This window comes from Nuphar pumila, chromosome 10 (assembly GCF_984573655.1).
Source record: "Nuphar pumila chromosome 10, dmNupPumi1.hap1.1, whole genome shotgun sequence".
In the NCBI taxonomy this organism is placed as follows: Eukaryota; Viridiplantae; Streptophyta; class Magnoliopsida; order Nymphaeales; family Nymphaeaceae; genus Nuphar; species Nuphar pumila.
Genome location: NC_143258.1, coordinates 32,755,924 through 32,780,099, shown reverse-complemented (window position 1 = coordinate 32,780,099; position 24,176 = coordinate 32,755,924). Strand labels below are relative to the sequence as shown.

At 38.3% G+C, this 24,176-nt stretch overlaps 1 protein-coding gene across 1 annotated transcript; it reads left to right on the top strand.

Moving 5' to 3' along the window:
- Positions 1-15,444: 15,444 nt before the first annotated feature.
- Positions 15,445-16,260, top strand: SAG20 (senescence associated gene 20). Its single transcript, XM_090020086.1, has one exon. It carries the CDS (start codon positions 15,683-15,685, stop codon positions 15,983-15,985), a length of 303 nt encoding a protein of 100 aa, XP_089876212.1. The 5' UTR covers positions 15,445-15,682; the 3' UTR covers positions 15,986-16,260.
- The last annotated feature ends 7,916 nt before the right edge of the window (positions 16,261-24,176 follow it).

The following is a 24,176-nucleotide window of genomic DNA, read 5'->3' as shown; positions in this document are numbered from 1 at the left end:
AAATAAATGAATAGTGCACTGATTTTTAAAACTGATTTTTACCCTATCGTGCACTCGTTATTGTATGTAGATTTTTCTCGAGTTTTCTGAAAATTATTTTTCTGTTCTCTACATCTATGTGTTAACTGTCTGAAGACCAAATTTCAGCTCAATCCGAGTTGATTTGGTCTGTGTTTTAAGCGTTTTGTGAAAACAGCTTTTTCGGATTTTAAAATTTTGGGTCCTGCGATTTACAAGATTATCCTGATTTTGAAACGCTTATATCTGGAGATCCAGAATGTATTTTTCAAATCTGTAAAATGTGTCAGATTCTTGGATATGTCATTTACAGAACAGAAGTGATTTTGAAAAAATTAGAATTCGTTTGATCTGTCAAATAGTCGATTTGCGAAAAGTTGTCAGGGTCCACTTTTGCATTCTTTAGGGATAGAATAGTCATTTATTTATTTGTTTGGTTTAAGGTAGTTTTCGTGTTTTCTAGTCTTGTAGTGATTGAATTAGAGTTAATTAGATTAATTAAAGTTGCTTTGTGTAGTTAGTTTCGTTAGAAGTTGTAATTGTAGTTTTCTGTAGTTATTTGATTGTAGTTTAATTTCAGAAATAGTTTAGAATTAGTTGTAGTTTGTAATTTAGATTTAAGTATTAATTGTTTACTAACTTTGTGTTTTCATTGTGTAGGTTGATAAGTTAGAACAGGTTCACAGGTGTAATTCAAAGATGAAGTGCACTATGCACATATGGTGAAAAGACAGTTTTGCCCCTGGAGATCTGCAGAAGACTTAGCCTCCTACTTTAGTTTATTTTCATAGTTAGATTGTTATTTAATGTAATTTGTAATATTAACATAGTTGTAAACCTTGTTATATTAATAAAGTGTTATTTTAGAATTATCTCAGAATGTATCTCGTTCCCTGTGGATTCGACCCGTACTCGCCACTCTGTGGAAAGTCGGTTTTTATATCTTTGGTTGACGATTTTCCCTTGATTTCATTGAAAATATTTTTTTTAAAATATGCATTCCAAAAATACCAACCACTTAGCTCTTGCTAGCTAGACCGGCCTGAACTGTGCCCATGGTTCAGACCAGATCTGTGTCAAGCTCAAACCTAACAGGTCTGAACCAGGGCATGGTTCATACCTAGATAGGTGTTGGTAAGCCAAACCAGCCTGAATCGACTCTCTCAATTCAGGCATAGTCTGCGCCCAACAGGTTCAGATTGGCCGAACCGAGTGACTCGGTTAAGTCTAGGTCTAAACCCAAACTATAGACCAATTGTCAATGTATGACCTACAAAAAAATAATAATAATAAAATAGTGAAGGAAAAAGCAATTAGAAAATATTATAATTTTTGTAAATGCCTATCGTACATAAGTGTTAATCCATATGCCTACAAACTGAAACATGAGTATGGATCCACAGAAAATGGGTCCTCATCAATTGCTTGGACCATAAAACTTGGATTTGGGTCTTCCATAACTCAAACTGAGTCTTCGTTATTGGGCTCTGTAGTATTGCTTGGATCCACCAAAATCCCTTGGTATAATTGATTTGGATTTGAGTATGCCATACTTAGATCCATTTAGGCCAATGAGTTTAGATCAGAGTCTTCTACATCGAGATCTACTTCGCTTGACAGGGGCAATGGATTTGAAACATGGTCCTCTAGAATTTGGATCGTGTCGCCATCCCCCACTCTCTCTATTTTCTCTCTCCTGCCCCTTGGACATCCCTTCCTCTTCTAACATGTTCTTTTCTTCTCTCTTTGATCTCACCTAGCACAATGTGTGTGGCGGTGGATTCAGCTTGAACAAAAGGTCTCAAGCACTTCACGTTTGCCGTTTAGAGATTCCATAAGGCTGCACTGCCCAAGAAAATCGTTTGTAAGCCTCTACAATTGTGGTTCTGTTGTATTGCCCTCTTTGAAGCCTAACGTAGGTAACCAGTCCTCTAAACCTCTGATATTTATATCCCAGACCTATACCACCTTAAGTTGCATTATCTTACTTTTCATAGCCTTAGAACCAAAACCGCATCTACCCGAAAACCATGTTTTCACTATTTGATCATCTCATCCATCCAACGACCTATTTTACTGGTCACAGACCTCCAATAGCCTATCCTAATCATGACACATGTTCCTAGGTGTCCAACAAGCCCTTGGTTCAGTCTACATCAGATCTGAACCGAAACCTTTTCTTAACTAGCCTCTCGAGCTATTTTTTAAACTACCAAATTCCTCTATTTTCTTAGGATTTCCCCCAGAACCATCTAAACCTTACATCATGGTAACCCTTAGACCTCTACCCCATCATGTCCGACAGGGGTCAACATGCCTGACATGTTCATCCTAGACTCGAAGGTCTAAAAATTGTAGGCACGATATGATTCTCTCGCTTCTGTCGGGCTTACACTAGAGTACTAGTCTATTGCTAGCCCGAGACTCCCTTCAAGTACATGCCCTAAACTGAGTCAACCGAATCTTGAGGAGGGTGTGACAAGTTGGTATCAGAGCAAAGTTTTTATATGGATATACCTCAACTCCTATGGGTTGAGAAGAGTGAGAAAGCTCACAAGCATGCAGAACAATCATGGACTCTTTTCGAGCAAACGTAGACCAACTTTTTTTGGCAACGTCAGGAGACTACAAAGATGAACATCAAGCTTAAACACATCAAGAAGGCCATCTCAACCCTAGTTGATTGAATGGAAAACCTCTGCACTCCTAGGCATGGCTCAGACCAGGGAGTCGGGTTTCAGGGTGACCATTTTGGACGCTAGAATGAGTCTCTTCTAGGTGAGCCACTGTATGAATAACATTGAGGCAAGATACCTCTTTTTGAGCTCCTTGTATTTTTAGGAGAAAATGTGTAAGTAGATCTTTAAACTCAAGCACTTCTTTACATGTCACAATGTGTTGGCTGAAGCACGTGTCTTTGAGGTAGTCACTCTTCTCGAGGGAGGCACACTACACGAGTATAAGTGGTTAGATATTGTACACGATAAGCCATCTTGGGAGGACTTTGTAGAGCAAATTATGGAGCGATTTGGGCCCACAATCAAGTGCAAAAGGCTCATTCAATTGGGATTTAGATGTAATACTCTATATTGAGTTCAAATCTATTTATTTTTGTATAACTGCAGTGGACACTCACGTGGTCAGTTGGGTGGTTGTGAAGGTGCTGAGTTGAAGACCCTAGATCCAGCCTTGCTGGTGCACAGGTGTATATGTAGCTTTCAGAGGTGAGCCATATAAGAACAGGGTGGTCGTGGTGCCCCACCTAAGGTTTTTCCTCGCTTCAGCAATGGTTCCTCATCATAAAAAAATTGTTCATTTTTTCTAAAATATTTCTTACTCTATCCAATCCAACTAGCAAAATTCATATTCAATCAAATATTTGACCCAAACTCGAATGGTTGGATCGTTAGTTAGAGCAAAAGAGGACACAAATGATGATCTTGGGGAATCAGTGCTTCTTTACTTTATTTTTCTTTAAGAGGATACCCCTCCACTACCCTCTCTGTCACTGACCACACATTGACTGGATTCAATTGGTAAAACCCTTAGGCCTTGTTTGTTTCATTGTCGTGCAAAGGAAAGACTTTACCTGAGAATGATTGTTCATTTCTAAGTACTACCAGCTCATGAAAGCTTTCATCATGTGAAAGATTTCATAAGGGGGAGGTATAATTAGGTTTACTTATATAGAATAGTAGTTGATGAAAAAATTGGTGCTCACTTGCAAGGTTGTTAAATGCGCTGAGGCGAAGCGAGGCATTGAGCATGTTATGAAGCGAGGCGTAAGCCTCAAGGCGTTGGAGCGTAAGCTTCATGATCAATCGGGGGTCCAATCAAACCCGATCCATTTTCACCCCCCGAATTTCGGACCCCTAGGGCATCCTCATCCATCTCTCTCTCTCTCTCTCTCTCTCTCTCTCTCTCTCTCTCTCTCTCTCTCTCTCTCTCTCTCTCTCTCTCTCTCTCTCTCTCTCTCGGTCTTCGGCATCGTCTGCTCCCTCGCCCAGTTCTGCCTCACCGGCTCCCAGAAGGACTCCGACTGCAGCAGCATCCTCGAGTACAACAAGGAGCGCAACGCCTTCGAAAAGGTCCACCAGGAGACCTTCGGCAAGTTCGGTTGCCGACAAATCATCCCGGGTATGTTCCTCGTCGTTGCCCCCAAGGGGTGCGCCGTCATGATCGACGCCTGCGAGAAGCAGAAGCTCGTCTACGCCCTCAACCGCGACACTGCTGCCCACCTCCCCATCTCCACCCCTCTCGAGGCTCACAAGTCCCACACCCTCGTCTACTCCATCGTTGTCGTCGACTGTAACAACTCCATCTTTGCCGCCATCAAGCTCGACTACTCTGAAGCCAACCAGGACCCCTTCGGCCATGCTGCCATCGATGCTCAGAAGCATCTCACCTTCTACGAACTTGACCTCGGCTCTCCCGCAAGTGGTCCGAGCCTATTGACAATGGCGCCAATATGCTCGTCACTGTCCCCGATGGCGGATTTTGGCAGGAAAGGGGCGGTTTGTAGGGACTACACAGATGCGTACGCTTTAGAAGCGAAACGCGTTTCGACTTGAGGCATGCGCTTCACATGAGTGAAGCGTGCGTTTCAAGCCTGAAATGCCTCAATGCAATGCCTCAATACCTTGAGTGTGCGCTTCACCTATGAGGCGTACGCTTCAGGTATTGAGGCATACGCCTCTCACAACACTGCTCACTTGTGCACTTTCCTTTCATGATGATTTGATGTTTATTTCATTCATGATTGAAAAAGATTTTCTCATGCAAGTTGAATGAAACAAATGAAGCCGTAAAATCTCCCCTATCCACATGCACTACAATTAGCTTCACCTTACAGCAAAAGGACACCACCTACGAGTTTAGAATTTGTGCCATCACGTCAATTTGCTGGCATTCATATGCCACCCCTAGCAGATGAACGGAGTCCTTGTGGGCTTCTTTACTTTGACAAGAAAGCATGTTATGTTAACCATGATAGATGCTTGATATTTATTATTATGCATATAAATATGGATTTGATTATCGGCTCACAAGAGTTTTGATCCCATTTCTTGGGGTTCGGGTAATAAATGAGGAAGTGGTGCAAGAGTGTGATGTGATGGCGAGGCGGAGAACCATAATTTTCTTATAGTCTTGGCAATCTTAGGACAACTCTTAGGTGTCTCAATTCAACTGAGATATTTTAAATTTCTATTGCAAAACTTGTATTTCCATTTCTGAACTATGTTAAGAAATTTGAATGAAATTGTTTGTCCTTCAGTATGTGATTAAGTGATGGATCTAGTTCTAATGGGAATTGGGTTCAGACCCATTCAATTATTTCATTTCTGTAACCCGTCGGCATTGTCCGACTTTTTTAAACCCAAATATATCTGTTGTGCTATCTCTATTTCAAAAAAAAAATGGTTAAAATTTTACTTTTTCTAAGTTGGAAAATTTGGGGTGTTACACCTGACCTCATATAATGGGACCAAACCATTCCCAGAATGTCCAAAACCCTAGACTTTTGCATGAGGATGGTATATTGTGTGTCTTCCTCCTGTTCAGGACATCATCCACTCACCTTTCAGTCCTGTCTCGCCATCTTGGACTTGTCTCAAACGAAGACACACTTGCCACCATCTAACACCTTTGCTTTCCTATATACGAGACCCAGATGGTGGGCTTTCCCTATCCGACCCGTCTTCCTTGTCCGGTCAGGCCTCGACCCATCCTCCTTGTCTGGTCAGGCTCCAACCCAACTTCGTTGTTTAGTCGAGCCATGGATGGTAGCCTAGCTGTGGTCTGTCCCCTTGCTCTCCTTGTTCTCGCCCTGGACGACAATTACCCTTGTCATCCCGCCTTCTTTTCCCTTTTGTCTAGGCTCCGAAACAAAAAATAAAGAGCATTTGGATCACATCTTTTTGTATTTTTAAATTATGTATTAAAAATTTGATGCAATCAATAAATAAATCTGACCGACCCGACCCGTTTTAAACCCAAGAACCCAATGGGTGAGTCATGGGCTAAGAATCAGACCCAGGCCTGACCCAAACCGGGCCTCAACCATGCTCAGTTGGTTAATGGGTTGGGTTTGACCATGCCTGGTCAGTAAAAAAACCCAGTCAAGACTGGTCATTGATCAACGACTCAAATTTTTTATAAATTTAAAATTTATCAAATTTTATTTTCCAAAGGACCTTCTCATGACCATAGTGGGTAAGGGCTTTGGCCAAGAGGCCATGGTCTTCTTGGATTTTGTACCTTTGCTTTGTTGGTCCCTTGTATGGCCTTCGTAGGGCACTATAGGGTATCCTAAATTGCAGGGGTCCATAAGGCCACAAATACACATTCTTCAAAGAGAATATAGGATCTAGGGAACTGTGGGAAGTGGAGGAGGTAAGTTTGGAAATCTTGTTTCCAAACTCGATGAGAACCTTCTTTCTTGATTTGCAGTCCTTCGGTCAATCGGGGGGTCAACTAGGCCTCTTTACGAAGGCTGAAATTTTTAGTCATTCTTTCTCTATCCCATCCTTGGCAAAACAACCTTCTAAGGCTTGAGAATCCTGAGCCATGAGCTCATCCCTTATTCCAACCCTAGACATTTTTTTGAATGCATTTACCGATGTGGTCTTGGCCCAAACCTCGCGCATGGTACACAGGTCTTTACACATCGGGGGTCCAAACTCCCTTAAGAGCCCCTTTTCGAAGGTGATCTTAGTGGGTGTCCAAAAGCAATGCTTGTTCCACTAGTCTCACCTTAAACCCATGCCATTGAGGCACTTAAACTATCTTCAAGAAATTTTATTAGGCTTATAGATCATCCTTTTACAATGTCTAACTCATCAAGTGAGTTCGAGAGAGAGAGAGGGAAGGAATTTCTTTCACTTTTTGAAGTGGAACACCCTATTGTCGTGCTTGTGGGTCCACTTGCACTTCTTCTAGTAGTTTTTTGAGAACTGCATTGACCTCGTGAATGATGGCAAATTCATCCTTTATAGTTTTGTCCATAGGTTGCAACAATGGCACTAATTTGCATGCCATAACCTTGATACACTTATCGAGAATAACTCCTCCCTGAGAATAGGGTCAGAGTAGTAGTTGCACATTCCAAACTTTCTCCTGCATTTTCTACAGCAAGCTTTCGAAGTCATTTACAATACCAATGACATGCTTTTCTATAACACTGTGCTTGGTGTTGGGCTTTCCACCGAACTTATTGATGAACCTAGAATTCATCGTAAGGTGGTCGGCATTGGCCTTGCTTGGGTGGCATAGGGTGACCAGAATTTTCTCTGATATGAAGTTGTTAAATTTTTTAGCCTACGGGGTAGATATAAGTTCAAGGCTAGAACTGAGTTAGGTTAGGTAGGCTAAGACGGGGTGAGGTTGAGTTTGGGTTCTAAATGGTTTTAAGAAAAAAAATTGGTATGCCCAAATTACTGCAAATAAAATGTTGAAATTTTAGGAAGAGATTAAAGACGTATAGAAGTAGGTCCTAGCAAAAATATCAGGGCCAAATTCTACTTTGTTTCAAATTTATGAGCTCGAGAACAAATTATAGGAAACTATGTTCAGACTGGGTTTGGACTCTATTTTAAATTTGGTAGGGTTCAGTAGAAAATTTTGTTTTCTCTATTGCGTTGGGATCTAAGGCATATTTTTAGAAGGTTGGTTGGGGACACGTGGTATCACCTATAGTTAAAATCTCATGCTTAGATCAGGTCTAGTTAGGGAGACATGACTCAAAGAATTTAGGTCAAATTCTATAGTTTATAGCATGCAAAATATGTTGAGTTTCTTAGAATTGGTTTCGGACAAGTGGGTGACAGGAACCTTGTAGACACTCTTGGAGAGTTCTACTATAGAGCTTCAGGTCAAGTGGGTCATTTGGATGCAGGTTGGTGCAGTAAGGGTTTGGCCACTGCCAAGCTCGAGTCCACCGCACTTGGCTTAGGCAAAGTTTCTAACCTACTAGTGGTCTAAGCTTGCTCCAACAAGAGAGCAATGTGTGTGTGTGTGTGAGAGAGAGAGAGAGAGAGGCAATTTCAATTCAATTCATATCATTATATGCATATCTTCTTCAAGCTCAATACAAGGAGTTTATAGACTGTAATAAGTTACAAACACTTCATAAAAGAAATCCTAAAACAATTAAAAGACTTCTTGACTAGAACTAAAAATAGGTAAGTCATCTAAGACCTAGTCTATTCTTAGGTAAACCTCCTTAGACTTACCTGGAATAAGGGTGACCCTATTTTCAGTCCTTTACTCCCTTTTCACATCCACCAAGGCACCTCTCTAGTGGGTTCCACATAGTTGGTTGGTTCTTGATTGCTTCCTAAATCCGGGTCCATCTAAATAGATATGGTTCCTTCATGCTCCATCCCGTCCATCATCAATTTGGTGGCATTCATATGCAGCCCCTAGCAGATGAACGGAGTCCTTGCGGGCTTCTTTACTTTGACATGAAAAATTGGGAGATCATTAATTGGGGGGTGTCATAGGTACTATTATAGAATTTGGAGCTTCTTTCTCGTGGTGCCCTCCATCATAAAAAGTTGGTCACTTTATGGGGTTGTGGGGCCCAGTCTACCCCCACTCCATCTACAAAAGATGACTACTCTTTTGGTTGTTCTGTGAGGCCATGACAATCAGATGAGAAACGTTTTATATTGCGGTTAACTTGTCTAAAGTTATAAGAATGAGAAGATAAAATGAAGCCGCTTTTTTATTAACCGCAGTTTATCGTGGGCTACAACATTATTTTTATGCCCTCCTTATTAACAATGCACAGATGCTAAAACATACTTTATAGATCACTTCCTTTGGGACCGCTTAACTTAGGGCATGCTCCTATCGGGAATGCAAAAAGTGGAGCATTATCTTCACAAATGAACAAATGGATCATACTAAGTGCTAGGAATGCTAGGGCATTTCCTAATCAAATCTGAAACTTCACTTTATTTTGATTTAGTTTTTTTTTTGTAAAGTGACAGTTGTGCTGGATCATTTTGAAAGAGAGTATAATAGGGTTACTTACCTGCTATAGTTGTGCATGGAGATTGTTATTTTACTATTCTGAGTACATTTTTAAGACATGTTTGCATGAGACATTTTTTATCGGGTCCAACAGTAATTGGACGGCAGAGCACATTTAATGAAAGACATAAGTGGGGGAGGGGGTTACGTGAATGTGAATGGTTCACATTCAATAAGGGCATGTGAAGGGTTCACATGCCCGAATGTCAATGCATATAACCCCCACTCTCTCTCCCCTATATAAAGAAAAGACATGCTTGCTTGATAAGTGCAACCAAGGCGCTCTCTCTCATTTGGGTTCAAAGGTCCTGCTCACCTTTTGACTTGACAACATGGGCTTATCGTGGGCATCGATAGGCTAAGGATAACGTTGAGCACCCTCGTCTACACAAGCATCATCCAGATCGACTATGGCGGCTTCCGGTATGTTTTCATTCTCCATCTAGTTTCTGCCTATAATGGATTATGGGCCCACCATCCTCGCAGCCGTTGTGTGTGCGGGTGCATTGGGGCACTCTCCCGAATGCCCACTGAAAAATTCTTTCTGGTTTTATTTTTTCGTCGCTAGACTCCTCTTTGGTCTTTGGGATGTTGGATGGTGACGGGGAAGGAGTAGACTAGTGCACCACCGCCTACGGGCTGATAGCAGTTGCTACTTCCCTATAGAGGCGGTGGTGGTTTCTACAGGCAATCAGGGCCGTCGTCATTGGCATATCAGGTAGTGGGGCAGTGAAATTCCATCAATAGTTATTGGGGTCGACCGGTGTTGCGGATGGCCCTGGCATCGAGGGTCGGCCATTGGTGGCCAACCGATGCTGGTGGCTACCTAGGATGACCGTCGCTAGTGACGGCTGACAGTGGAGGCCAGATGTCACTGGGTGGGGGGTCAATTAATAGAAAAATCGAAAACAGGTCCGGTTTGGGCTATAAAACTCCCTTATCACCGACCTCAGGTTGTGGTCATTGTCGGCGGTGGGACGCTATCGTCGGTGATATCTGGGACCAGCCTTTGTGTAGGGAACAGGGAACATTGTTCCCTGTTTGCAGCCCTCCATCGTTGCAGCCACCAGCAGATGACAATAGTCGACGACGGCTACTCACCATTGATCAACTGTCACCATCGGCTGCAGTGGTCGGCCATCGGTAGTAACTACAGTCGGCGGAGGTCATCTGCAAAAAAAAAAATTCTAGGGAGCGCAGTGGTCGGGTTCCACTGTAGCGTCTACAGTGGATCCTGACCGGTCAGGGATCTGATCCGAACTCGTAATCGGATTCTCAGTTCCAGATGGATTGGGTCTGCGCCCGTCCGAGGGGGGGGGGGGACCCGAACCGAACCTGAAATTGTTTCTCGATTTTGGGTGGATCGAGTCTATGCTCATCTCGAGGGCACCCAGCCCAGACCTGGATCCATTAAGTGGATCGGGTTTGAACCCTACCTGATCCGGACCCAGACCTGTTTTGTCATTACAAGTCTGGGTTTGAACCCAATCAGATAAGGATCTGAGTCTTGGATCCATATCCAACCCAATATTCAGTTTGGATCGGGTATGGTTTTGACTCGAGTTTGGATTGTAAGATCCAACCTGAGATCCAGTTATGATCGGGTATGGATTCAAATTAGATCTAGATCATGGGATCCATTTTTAATCAGATCTGAATCCATACTGGACCAAATCAGGTCCAAAATAGGGTCTAAACACTATTTACCCCTTTTTAAAGAATTGAACTGGTTCAGTGATCGATACATGGTGTTCTGAGATTGGTTCAGAGCTCTTTTTTATCAGTTTGAATCAGTTTTAAAGTGGTTCCTTTATGTAGAGACCCGATTTTCATGAACCATTTAAGGAACAAGGGTTTTCTCATCCAGTTTTAGTGGTTTATAGGCTTTAGTACATGTTTTAGACCAGTTTAGCTATTCCAGGACTGGTTCAGGGCCTTGGTTGATTGGTTCGAGGCCGTTTCAGACCAGTTCAAAGTACTTTTTGGCCGGTTTCTGCATAGGAACCTTGGGTACTACCTGTAAAAGCATGTTTTTGTGATTTTCTTATGCTTTATGTGTATTTATTATCATGGGTGCATAACTTTTGCATGACTCATGCATGCATTTTATGTTATTTTTAGTTATCTATGATATTTAAGCTTGAATTATAACTAAATTCTTGACATATGTGTTGTGTTTTATCAAAAGTTTATTTATGTATATGAGTTAAAGCATGAATTTATGTTTTTGATGATATGATACATAGTTTGTCACAAATATACATGCATTATTATGTGTGCATGGGCATGCTATATAATACGAATATATTTACAATAAAAGAACCTGATTAACTGACTCATGCAATTACTAAAGTGATTTAAGTTGTGTTGATTGAGGATTTTTTGGACCATGTTAACATTCAATATTGTGATTGTGTGTGACTTTATGAAACAGTGATTCTACCCAAAGGTAGATCATTGTGTTCCAAATTCATACATTGTATAATATTAGATGCGTATAACAACCCATGAAGCATGTTTGCACCCAAAGGTACAATGACAAATTGCCTCTTGTTATATGATCTATTAGTCTCACCAATTGTAGTCAATTTCTTGAGAATTATGGAGATAAAGAAACTTTGAGTATTATCGTTTCCACCAAAGCGGAACGATAATGACCCAATTGTACTTGTCTTAGAAAATGTGAATAATAAAAGGTTTCAATTTTACATTTTCAACATGAGTCTCATTTGAACAATTATATGGTCTTTTCCTTTCGTTCTTACACTACCAGATTCTTTAATAATTGATGGTTCTAGTAATATCCCCATCTTAGATTAATCCAATTTTTCAGAATAAAAAGATATAATGTTATTCACTCTGAGTTACATGGACCTAGATTTGGCTCTTAAAATGGATGAATCTCTCACTCTTACAAAGCAGAATACAATTGAACAGAAGGCTCCCTCTGAGAAGTGGGAGCACTCGAATAGACTTAGCTTTTTGCTTCTGCAATCTAAAGTGGCTAAGAATATTCAAAGCGACATCCCTCACTGTAGGACAGTGAAGGAATTTCTTTGAGCCATTGAAACTCAGTTTGCCAGTTTTGATAAGGCTAGGATCAGTATCCTGATGTATAAGTTGGTATCTATGAAATATTCTAATGATAGCTACATCCGATAACACATCTTGAAAATGAGAAATATTTCATCTCAGTTGAATGACATGAAGTTTGTTATTTTAGACTATTTTCTAGTTTATCTGATTTTCATCTCATTGCCTATTGAATACGGATCCTTCAAGATCTCTTACAATACACATAATGATGAATGATCCTTTAATGACCTCTTGACTAAGTGTGTTAAAGAGGAAGAAAGACTGAAGGGTGAAATGGTGCTGAGCGCAAATATGACTTCTCATCAAAAAAAATATAGGTCGGGGGAAGAGAAGAGTTTCTTTAAGAAAAAAAATAAAAAGAAAACTTCTGGGAAGAGTTTCAACTCTTAGACAAAAGCCAGATCCCAGACAGGAGGTTCCTCTATAAAGTGTTTCTTCTACAAGAAGAATGGACATAAGAAGGTGGACTCCCTGAAACATAAGAAATGGGTCAAGAATAGAGATAAAGTGTTATTTGTTTATCATGAGTGCAATTTAAACCATGTTCTATTGCATAGTTAGTGGGTTGATTTTGATACCATGGTGCATATTGTCAACTCTTTGCCGGCATTTCTGAACAAAAGGAAACCAATAGAGCATGAAAGAAGCATCTTCTCAGGAAACAAAATGTGTTCACATGTTAAGAACGTTAGGACTTGCAGAGTTGTAATTGAGTATGGATTTATTTTGAATTTTGTTGATACTTTTTATGTTTTACCCTACAGTCGGAACCTCATTTTTATTTTAAAACTTGATAATTTGGTATTGCCTTTAAGTTTGAAAACTCCAAGCTTATTATTGTTATTTTTTTTTATGCATATGTGTGTAATGGTTTGTATCGTTTGAAAACTAAATTTTAAATTCAGAAATCTCACTCCGTTGAGAAAATAATGATTGACAATAAATGTGGTGTAAAATATGATCAATCATATTTGCTTTGGCATCGAAGGTTATGACACATCTCGAAATAGAGAGTCCAAAGACTTGTGAAAGAAGGGTGTAAAGTATGATCAATCATATTTGTTTTGGTATCAAAGGTTATGACATATCTCGAAAGAGAGAGTCTAAAGACTTGTGAAAGAGAAGATTCTTGGATCTCTTGATTTCACAAATATTGAACTATGTGTTGATTGCATAAGAGCTAAGCAGTCCAACACATATAAGAAATATGTCAAACGCAAGAATAAAAAAATAGAGATTGTGTATACAAATGTTTGTGGGTTTTTTTTCTCGTGTTACACAAGTATAAAATATTTTATCACATTTATAGACGATTACTCACGGTATATGTATCTTTACTTATTATTTAAAAAATCTGAAATCTTTTGGGTTTTCAAGGACTTCAAGAAAGAAGTAGAGAAACATACTTTAATGTTATCAAATTGGTTAGGTTTGATAGAGGTGGTGAATATTATGATCGTTTCACTGCGATTAGATAAAAAAAAGGACCATTACTGCAGTTTTTAAAAGAAGAAGATATTGTACCTCAATACGCCATGTTTAGCAGTGCTTAATAAGATGGTGTAATTGAAAAAAGAAACCATACGCTTAAAGAAATAATTCGAGCGATGTTAAATCACTCAAACCTTCTTTTGACTTTGTAGGATAAAGCTCTTACAACAACAGTGCACATATTCAACAAAGTTCCTACGAAGGTTATCCAAAAGACTTTGTATGAGCTATGGACAAGTAGGAAACTTTCTTTTTCATATATGTGCATATAAGTTTCTAGATGAGCTCATCATGCAACAGAAACTAATAGAACAAACTAAGATTTTGCATGTCAAAGTTGCAAGCAATTTCAAAACAATAGTAATCAAGTTTATATTTAAATATCCATAAATTTCATGGAAAAGTTATCCAAGACCATATAAAATATCCAACAAAAATAACTTTAAGCCTTTTGTATAAAACAAATCATTGAATACGTATAATAAAAAAAAACATCAGTCTTTTAACATTAAAAAAAAAATCTATCATAAAAAAAGGAAAGGGTTCAATCTAACAACTGGAGATATTCATTTTTGGAAGCGAGCGGCTCGTAAAGCTTCTTCTGGGAATTGACCTTAAAGAAGTTTTTGGCAATTACGACCAACAACTTCAACAGATGAGATGGTTGAATCGTTCGCCGGATTGACGCTTAATCCTGTATAGTCATTCTTTGAGTAATTTTCGCATGATTGTCTGTACAAATGATTTTCTCTGATAAATTATTAGGAGTCTGCTTAATCCCAGCTTGCCTTTTGAGAAAAAAATAAAAAATAAAATATAAAAACAGAAAAAAACTTTTGGCAACTATGGTCTGAACCACCACAACACAAGATCCTCATACTTCTACTTAAACGCTAGATCAAACGCTTTATGTCAACGGGTTGGATGTAACCCTACCGAATCTGAATCCAATTAGTGAGATTTGGCAACCAAATTTCTATCCAATTCAAACCGGAACCCAAATCCGATTAAGTTTAAACATAGGGTTTTAAACTAGTTGAATCTGGATTCGATTATATCTGGTTCCATAATCTGAGTAGGTGAAACCAGATTAGGTTGGATTTGGAATCAGATGGAAAAAAAGCTCATGCAGAAAACGGGCCCGACCTGGTTAAAAGGATATAAGCAGTGATGTAATTTCAATTCAGATTCCGTATGTTCCAGCACCAATCCGAACTGTTTGACGTCCCTGGCCTGCACCCTAGTTTTACTTTTTACCCCCCAAAAGTTCTAATGTCAGTCGAAAATACTGCCATAGTAAGGAAAAGTTATAACCGTAGTCGAAAATACAGACATAGTAAGTCGGATCATGATACAGAGTCAGGCGTGGGTCCGATCCGGTTAACACCAACAACATAACGTAACCTTTTTCACTCAGGACGGGACCATGGGGATGGGGATGGGGATGGGGATGGGTTAGGTTTGGGCCCCTCGCTAAGAGAGATGGACGTCCACTGCCACTGATTCATCACTGGAAACCAACGCAGATGCATACACGTGGAAAGTATATACGGTTCTGCGTCAAGTGCAGAGTCAAGCCATGTCACCCTATCTTATGTATTCACAAGGAGGGGACAGGTGGACAGGTGGACAGAGTCCAGAAAGCGAGTGATGAGGAGAGGGCCGAGCCAGTTGAGCGAAATAATAATGGGGGGTCAAACCGGGGACGCTTGACCTGGTGAAGGGTCACCCTCATTGTGGGGTGGTGGTGGTTGCCACCACCAAGTCTATATAAACCCCATCACCCACCTGCAAATCATCCCATCCCATCCCTCGCGAAAGGAAAGTAAGAGGAAGCAAAAAAAGGTTTCCGAAACTTTCTAATCCCTCCCTGCACGAACTGGCTAACCAAGCGGTGGAATCGAGTCTGGAGGAAGAGAGGAACGAAGGGGCGGTGCGCGCTCTCTACGACGCGTTGAGCGAGGGCGACGCTGAGAAGGTGCAGCAGTTGCTGGCACCGGACATCGAGTGGTGGTTCCATGGCCCGCCTTCCTGCCAGTATATGATGCGCATGCTCACCGGCCAGTCCAACGACGAGTCCTTCAGTTTCGAGACGTCGTCCATCACCGCGCTTGGCGACCGCACCGTCCTGGCCGAGGGTCGCAGCTCCTCTGTCTTCTGGGTGCACGCCTGGACCGTGACAAATGGGGTAATCACGCAGGTGCGCGAGTACTTCAACACCTCGCTCACCGTCACCCACTTCGGCACCTCCTCCTCCTCCTCCTCTCGTTGCCTGCCGCTCTGGCAGAGCCGATTGCCCGGGGGCACCGACAAATCCATGCCCGCCCTCGTTCTAGCCATCTGAGGACAGACGATCTATCGTTGTAGGCGCATGCGCCCGTGATGGGCTAGAGATGCCTTGTGTTGGTTTCTCTTGTGTTTCGATTAATTTCTCTTTGTGTCAAGAGTCGGTAGGTGGCTTCGTTTTCGTTTGTGGGTCTTGTCTTTTCTTTCGTTTTCCTGGTCTGGTTTCTTGTGTGTAACATGGAGAGAACTTGGATTCCTCTCGATGTTTGGTGTTGTAGTACTGCTTTTCTGATATCAATAAAAGGTTTTCATGGGTTTATTGTAATTTGTAAACAACCGACTACCAGAGAGAGAGAGAGAGAGAATCAATCGCGGAAATCCGTATGGAATTGGTGGACGCCTCACCACAACACAGTTCCTAATCTTGAGAATGGTCTTTCCGAAAATCATTTAAAAATGGATGAAACTCGCCTTTCCCCCACTACTTCGGTGTTTGAAATAGTCGAATTCGTTGTTTATTAATTTATTTAAATAAAAATGACAAAAGAGGGAGTGGGTGGTTACTAGTGGATGGTGGGGAAAGACGGTTTCGCTTGTTTGAACAGTGTGACTGTTCATTATCTGCCTTCTGACAGAGAGCAGGAAAAGCAAAAGGATAAATCACTCGGGAAACTTGATCTCTTCTGAAAACGACGTTCTTGATGTGGCTTGTTTCTTCCCCCTTCCTCTTTCCTTCATCTAGCTTGTTTACTCACAATGAATTTTTTTTCACTTATTTGTGTAGCACGAGAAAAATCGAATGGAAAAAAACGAGAGGGAGAGAAGAGGGGTCGATCATCCCTCTCAAAGAGAAAAAGACCTGAAAATGGTGGTGGGTGAGATGAAGATGAAGATGGAGGATACTCTCATGAGAAGCATAAGATGTGTTGTGGGTGAATGGTTGCTCTAGTAAAAAAAAAATTTTTTTTTGATAGAAAAAATCAATGTGTTCCTTGTCGGAATCAGACCTGTATTGTTTTTTCATAAAATGTTTTTTTAAAAATGTTTTTTTAATAATAAAAATAACAAATATTAAAAAATCAGAAAAAAATATAAAACTAAAAATAAAAAATTTAAAAACTTGATATAACTAAAAAAAATACAAAAATAAATCATTTATACATGTAAAGTAAACAATAGCACATCAGCAAGCTTAAAAAAAAGTCTCACGAAAATCAATCACAAAGTACTAATATTACAAGTCAACAATAATGTTCAAATTATGTCAAGCATCACTCATTCTTCACTTCAAACCAACTATTTTGCGTCCCCGCTATTCTTCCAAGCATCACAAAGTTCAACAAAATTAAAAGATTACAAATAAAACATGTTTAGAACTTTTGCATCCACTAAATGTTCATGTGGTATAAAAAGATAGAATATCATATTACATAACCTAAACATTCTTTAGTACAAATTCAATAGTCATATGTTGTAGTAGGATCATATGTTGCATTCATGTCAAACCAATTGTGTCTACATCCATCCCTACATTCCACTGCATATTATTATTGTCTTGAACATTATCAGAGCTTGGTACCTAACATTAGATGAGTCTTCAGGATTATTCTCCTCCTCAAGGGTACTCATTTTAATAGCAGGTCCATTATCAACAGACAAATCTAAAAAAAATAAACATACACAATTTTATTATAATTTTATATGATATGAAAGATAAAAAAAAACAATCAATGATCATTATATATTATATAACATATTATACTAATTAGTTACATGAGAAATTCATACCTTTACCAATATAAGGTTGAACTTCATCAACCTCATCCCTGCCATCAACCAACTCAAATCAAGTGACATCTTCCTCTGTTTGTTAACACTCCTTCAACAACTCATTCTTCAGTTGGATCCATAGCTTGCATTATTATGAGATCCAAGTCAAACCTATCCCTTCTACCTTTTCTACCTTTCATTGTCATTGCTTGTCTACAAAAAAATAATATCTTAACATAATACTTTATCATAATTAATTATCTACCAAAATCATTAAAAATTAACTTTTCTTTGAGCTTCAAATTGTAGTAGACGAACACAAAATCATTGAGTCTTGAGTGCTCAAGTCTATTAATTTTCTTTATACGTATACACTCCAATTTCTTTCACAACCGAAAGTGCTACATGTTTGGCTCAATATTTTAATTGCAAATTGTTGAAGAGGTATTAAAGAATTTATTCCTTTACCAAACTGTTTTCACCATTCAACTGTACAAAAAAGACATTCATGTCAAAAAAGATTTAAAATATTTTTAATAAATTTTATAATAAATGAATGATTGTTAAAATAAGATACTTTGAAACATTTTATATCGGTTGCGCTTTGCTGTTTTCCTTCCAAAAATTGACTCCGGTCGCTCGTAGATATATAGCTTTCCACTGATCTTATTCTGTAATTATGGATATGGTGCCAATCTCTCAATGCAATCAAGAAGTTCAAATCTCACTTATGTAGGCAATTCATATCTTTTATCATAAAACTTGCTAGGATTCAAATGGAATCCTGCAGCATGAATAAGAGAATGAAGTTGTGACTTCCATCTTTCATTTATTCTGTTTACAATATATGCAAAATTTCCTTTTCTCAACACAACACATGCAATTTTGGTCTTAGTCCTCAACATAACATCATAAATATAACTCATGGATGGTCGTTATATAGTACAACACACACACAAGAGGCAAACAAATATCTATGATCTCTTTGCACTTATCCCAAAATGAATTAGTCAAAACTATAGCCTTCAATTATTCTTCAATTTGTACTAGTGGAGTATTTTGATTTTGGCCATCCAGGAGAAGCAAACATTTACATCAACCCTTCCCTTTGTTCAACAATGCTATTTAATGTAAAAAATGAGTAGCAAACTGTCTTACTAGGCCAAATTAAAATTTTCTTTTTTGTATGCTTCCTCATCAAGTTTAAAATCTCTGCGAGTAAATAAATTTTGTCAACCGATTTGCATCTTCCAATAGCATATCAACCTCCTCTATATTTTCAATATCATGCAATATTAGGTCAATAAAATGAGCAGCATAAGGAGACCAAAAAAATATTTTGTTATGATGTTCCACACCTTCCCCTCTGCCTTTGTAATTGGTAGAGTATGTGACAAAATGTACAATGTTTTTTTGCCCAACTTGTTTTACTATTTTTTTAAATAACATGAATAAATTTTTAGTAATATTAACTATCTCGGTTGCATCCGCATATTCAAGAAATGTAGTTCTTTTAGGATAATAAACTAGAAAATTAATAAGTGACCTTCCTATAACATCGGACCACCCATCAGCCATAACTAGTCACCCAAATTGCTTTCAATCTTGCTTGAACGGATCACAAAAGCTTTTAACCTCTATCACACTTAATTGCAACAAAAGACAATGTATGCCAACATTTTAGAGTGGGTGTTGTGTGTTCTCCCCGAAACACAAATTTGTGTGTTCCTGTGTGTACGGAGGAATATCTTGGGACCCACGATAATTCATATGCCAATGTTGCCCATGATGACTTTATAATAAAATAACATATAAAAAAGGTAGATATGCTTTTAACGGAAATGTCCTCCCATAAGATAGATATGTGTTGGACGAAAATGTCCTCCCGTTCCCCGTATATAGATTTGCATGTTCCGCCTTTATTTTTAGCTTGTGCTACAACACATGGCCGCCTTCTCGTTCCTGTCTTATGTTAGATAGAAAATGTTTCCTGGTTTGTTTCTACCTTGTGGAGATAACTATAAATCGAACGACTTGTTCGATCATTGGTGGGCGTCAAAGGAAGATTTGTCGGCCATCTCTTTTTACAGTCTTCTCATCTTCTTCATTTTCATAAGGCAGTATGAAAAAAAGCAATGACACACAAACATTCCAACAAGTGCCATTAAAGCGTCGTGAGTACATTTCCATGTCATCATGTTATTGTTGAAGAACGTATGTCATCATGAGTATCATTAAGGCGTTGTTTTGTTATTGCAGGTAGATTATATCGTTTCAACGGTTGAAAACTTAAAGACATTTGTAAGACGTTGGGAACTGTTGACAAGAATGCTTGGTTACAGATGCGAGCAAGGGCCTCTACCCCATCCGGTATCGTCCATTCACTCAGTATATGCAATGTAACACAAATTGCAGTTGTAGTAACATGTATATCGATTTATGAGATATTGTTTTGTTTGTAATATATTATGTTTAATTGTCGTATATCGATTTGTAAGATATTATGTGTTTTCTAGTGTCGATTTGCAAATTATTGTTTTGTTTGTTGATATCAATTTGTAATATTATATTGAATTGTTATATATCGATTTGTAAGCTATTATGTGTTTTATAGTGACAATTTGTGAGATATTGTTTTGTTTATTAATATCGATCTGTAATATGTTATGTTGAATTGTCGTATATCAATTTGTAAGATATTATGTGTTTTCTATTGTCGATTTGTGAGATATTGTTTTGTTTGTTAATATCGATTTGTAATATATTATGCTGAATTGCCGTATATCGATTTGTAAGATATTATGTGTTTTCTATTGTCGATTTGTGAGATATTGCTTTGTTTGTTAATATCGATTTGTAATATATTATGCTGAATTGTCGTATATCAATTTGTAAGATATTATGTGTTTTCTACTGTCGATTTGTGAGATATTATTTTGTTTATTACTATCGATTTGTAATATATTATGTTGAATTGTCGTATATCGATTTGTTAGATATTATTTATTTTTTAGTATCAATTTGTTAGATATGGTGTTATTTGTTAATATCGATTTGTAAGCTATTATGCTTAACTGATCAGTAGCCATTGTTATATGCATCTTGAATAAATCGTAGTAAACGTATGCACTGGCTAACGCAAATTGGTATTTTGCACATGACAATGTTGAGCATATCAGCTAGTTGCAGTGAAGATGATGTAAATCATTAGAAAGTCACGGAGCAACGGACATCTGAAAAAAATTGACGCACCTGAAGAATTGAATATGTGCACTAATGATGCACATAATAAGAAGGGTGCAAGCATTAGATTCACTCTTGACTTGAATATTCCAGGCGAAATATAAGTCGATAATGATGTAGATGATCATGACAGTGCACTTGACAAAGGTGCAGGCACCTCAAGTCTACATGATAGTACACTTGACTATGTTCTCGTAGAGGGAATGCATTTTAATAATAAGGAAGTTGCATAGAAATTTTACAATGATTATGCCTTAAAACTTGGCTTCAGTGTTAGAAGGTATTCTTGGACAAAAAATACACAGGGTGTTGTGGTGAGAAAGGCATATGTTTGTTCTAAGCAAGGTTAGAAGAAGTCCAGTGAAAATCCAATAAGGAGCAAGCCAGATTCAAGATGCGGTTGTCCAACGAGAATGGTGTTAAGAAGACTTCCGAATGGGAAATATGTAGTTCGTACTTTAATCAATGATCATAACCATGAATTAGCTGCTTCATTTATGACTCCTATGTTAAGGTCACATCGTAAAGTAACTGAAGTGCATGCTGTAATTACTCAAATAGCTGATACCGCTGGCATTGCACCAAGGAAGACATACAATTTTTGCGTGCACATAGATGGTGGTCACGAGAATGTACCATTCATACCTATGGATCTAAGAAACCACTTGAGAAGGAAGAGGTCAGAAAACATGAAGAATGGAGGAATATGTTCTTTGGTTGATTACCTACAAAAAAAATCAAACATTGACCCTGATTTCTTTAGTGCAATGTAACTGGATGAAGATGGGTATGTTGTGAATATGTTTTGGGCAGATTTAAAGTCAAGAGTGTATTATGAATGCTTCAATGATGTGCTTATTTTTTATACAACAGTGAAGATTAATATGAAACAGTGGCCATTTGTGCAGTTTGTCGGAGTGAACCATCACTCACGAAGTTGCATATTAGGCGACACTTTTTTGTATGACCAGACCAAGAAAATCTTTGAGTGGTTGTTCAAAGTATTTACACATGCAATGAATGGGAAGCACCCTGGAGTTGTACTTACAGATGGTGATCATGCAATTGCAGCTGCAGTGTCTCATGTATAGCTATATGCACATCATCGCCTATGTTTGTGGCATATCTTTCATAATGCAGCAAAGAACATAGGACACATTTTTAATCAGAAGACAGGGTTTGATAAAAAGTTTAGACAATATGTACTTGAGAGCATAGACGAGGTCACATTTATGTCTGATTGGGAGCAAATGATTCAGATGTACGACCTTGAAGACTGTATGTGGTTACAACATTTATATACAGACAAAGAGAAGTGGGCATTGGCATATGGAAGACAATACTTTTGTGCAGGTATGATAAACATACAAAGAGATGAATTTATGCATGCCACACTGAAAAAAATATTGTATTCATGTTTAACAATGTTTTGTTTCATGAAACAGTATGAATTATTTATAGACGGTCTTAGACAGAATGAGCTTGAACAGGATGTGAAATGCTTCAAAACCCACCCTGTAACTTTGGGTATGAAAATATTGACGCGACCTACAGATCTGTATACACTAACTGTATTTGAATAAAATAAAAAGGAGGTTATATAGGTCATGAATTGCAACATAGAAAGACGTATGCAATATGAGAATATGTACAAATACCATGTTGTATGTAATAACAAAGAGTATCCAAAAAGGCAAGAAGCATATGTTATGTACAATGTTGACAACAAACAGTTGAATGTACGTGCAAAATATTTGAATTCAAAGGTATTTTATGTCATCATGCATTAAAGACACTTAATCAAGAGAAGATACAAGAAATACCTGAGTCATATATAATGCGAAGATGGATGAGACAAGCAAATATTGAATTGCTAGAGACAAATAAAAGTAGTTCATATAGTGTTGATGAGAAGTGCTATTTTGCCTCCCGTACCAACAATTATGTAGGTCACTTATGCATGTTGCATATTTGGCATCAAAAAGCGAAGAAACCTATGTATGTATGAGAAACGTGTTAAGAGAATTACTTGAAAAAGTGTAGTTAATTTACCATGAGTCAGTTGCAGCTCGTGAAGACCAATCTAAGAAAACAAGATCGAGCAACATAGGTGAAAATCACGCTTTTCCTGACCCTTGTGAGAAGTTGCGCTGAAGCGTAAACATCATCTTCGACAAGTAAAGAGTAAACGTTGTAGAATATGATAAAAATATTCACCTAGCGAAGGGTATCAAAAGGAAACCTGCCTCTAATCACAGTCGTCGGAGGACAAAGGGTACATTGGAATTGGTTGGCAAGAAAATGTCTAAGAAACGACCAACCCCTTCGCATGAACAGGTATGTAATACAGTATATTGTTTCCCATGTAAATTGTATTACGTGCAACCTATTAATATCTTGTGTAATTTTCAACATGCAGCAATACCATACAGATGTGCATTACAATGTTGGAACCTGCAATCCACCCAACCTGTTTGAGTGGAACGATGGCATGAGTATGACAATTCTTTTGGTATGTAACAATTTTGGAAGGATGTTAGCATTTCTTGTTGAACTTAATGTAGTGTCTGATATTGTTCTATTTTATAACAGGCTCTGTTCAATTTAAAAGCGAGCAACTCAACACAGGAATCACGTGTGGATTCTTGAGCTTTAAAATAGTTGTAGCATTTAACTTTCATATCTTACAAATCGTTGTAATGTTTAGCATTCTATAATTCTTTGTTGTAGTTCTATAATTCTTTGTTGTAAATCGATAATTCTTTGTTGTAATTCTATAATTCTTTGTTGTAAATAGATAATTTTGTGTTGTAAATAGCTAATTTTGTGTTGTAATGTTATAATTCTTTGTTGTAATTCTATAATAAAAATTATACTACAAATATCATAAAAATTGATACTAGAAAACACATAATATCTTACACATCGATATACAACAATTGAGCATAATATATTACAAATTGATATACGAAAATTCAATATAATAGCTTATAAATCGATATTAACAAATAAAACCATATTTCACAAATCGATACTCAAAAATACATAATATCTTACAAATTACAAAAGGGATTAACGATGTATGCGGTGTACAAAGGCTTACAATTTTCTCCCTTCGTCAATGAAAATCTAATAAGCGATTAGAGATATGTACTGCTCATAAATCGTTGTGATGTTCACCCTACGTGAATGAAAATCGCAAAAGGGATTAGCAATGTATGCGGTGAACAAAGGCT

Coding starts and splice junctions, on each gene's coding strand:
- SAG20 (XM_090020086.1), top strand. CDS start 15,683: ATGATGCGCATGCTCACCGGCCAGTCCAACGACGAGTCCTTCAGTTTC.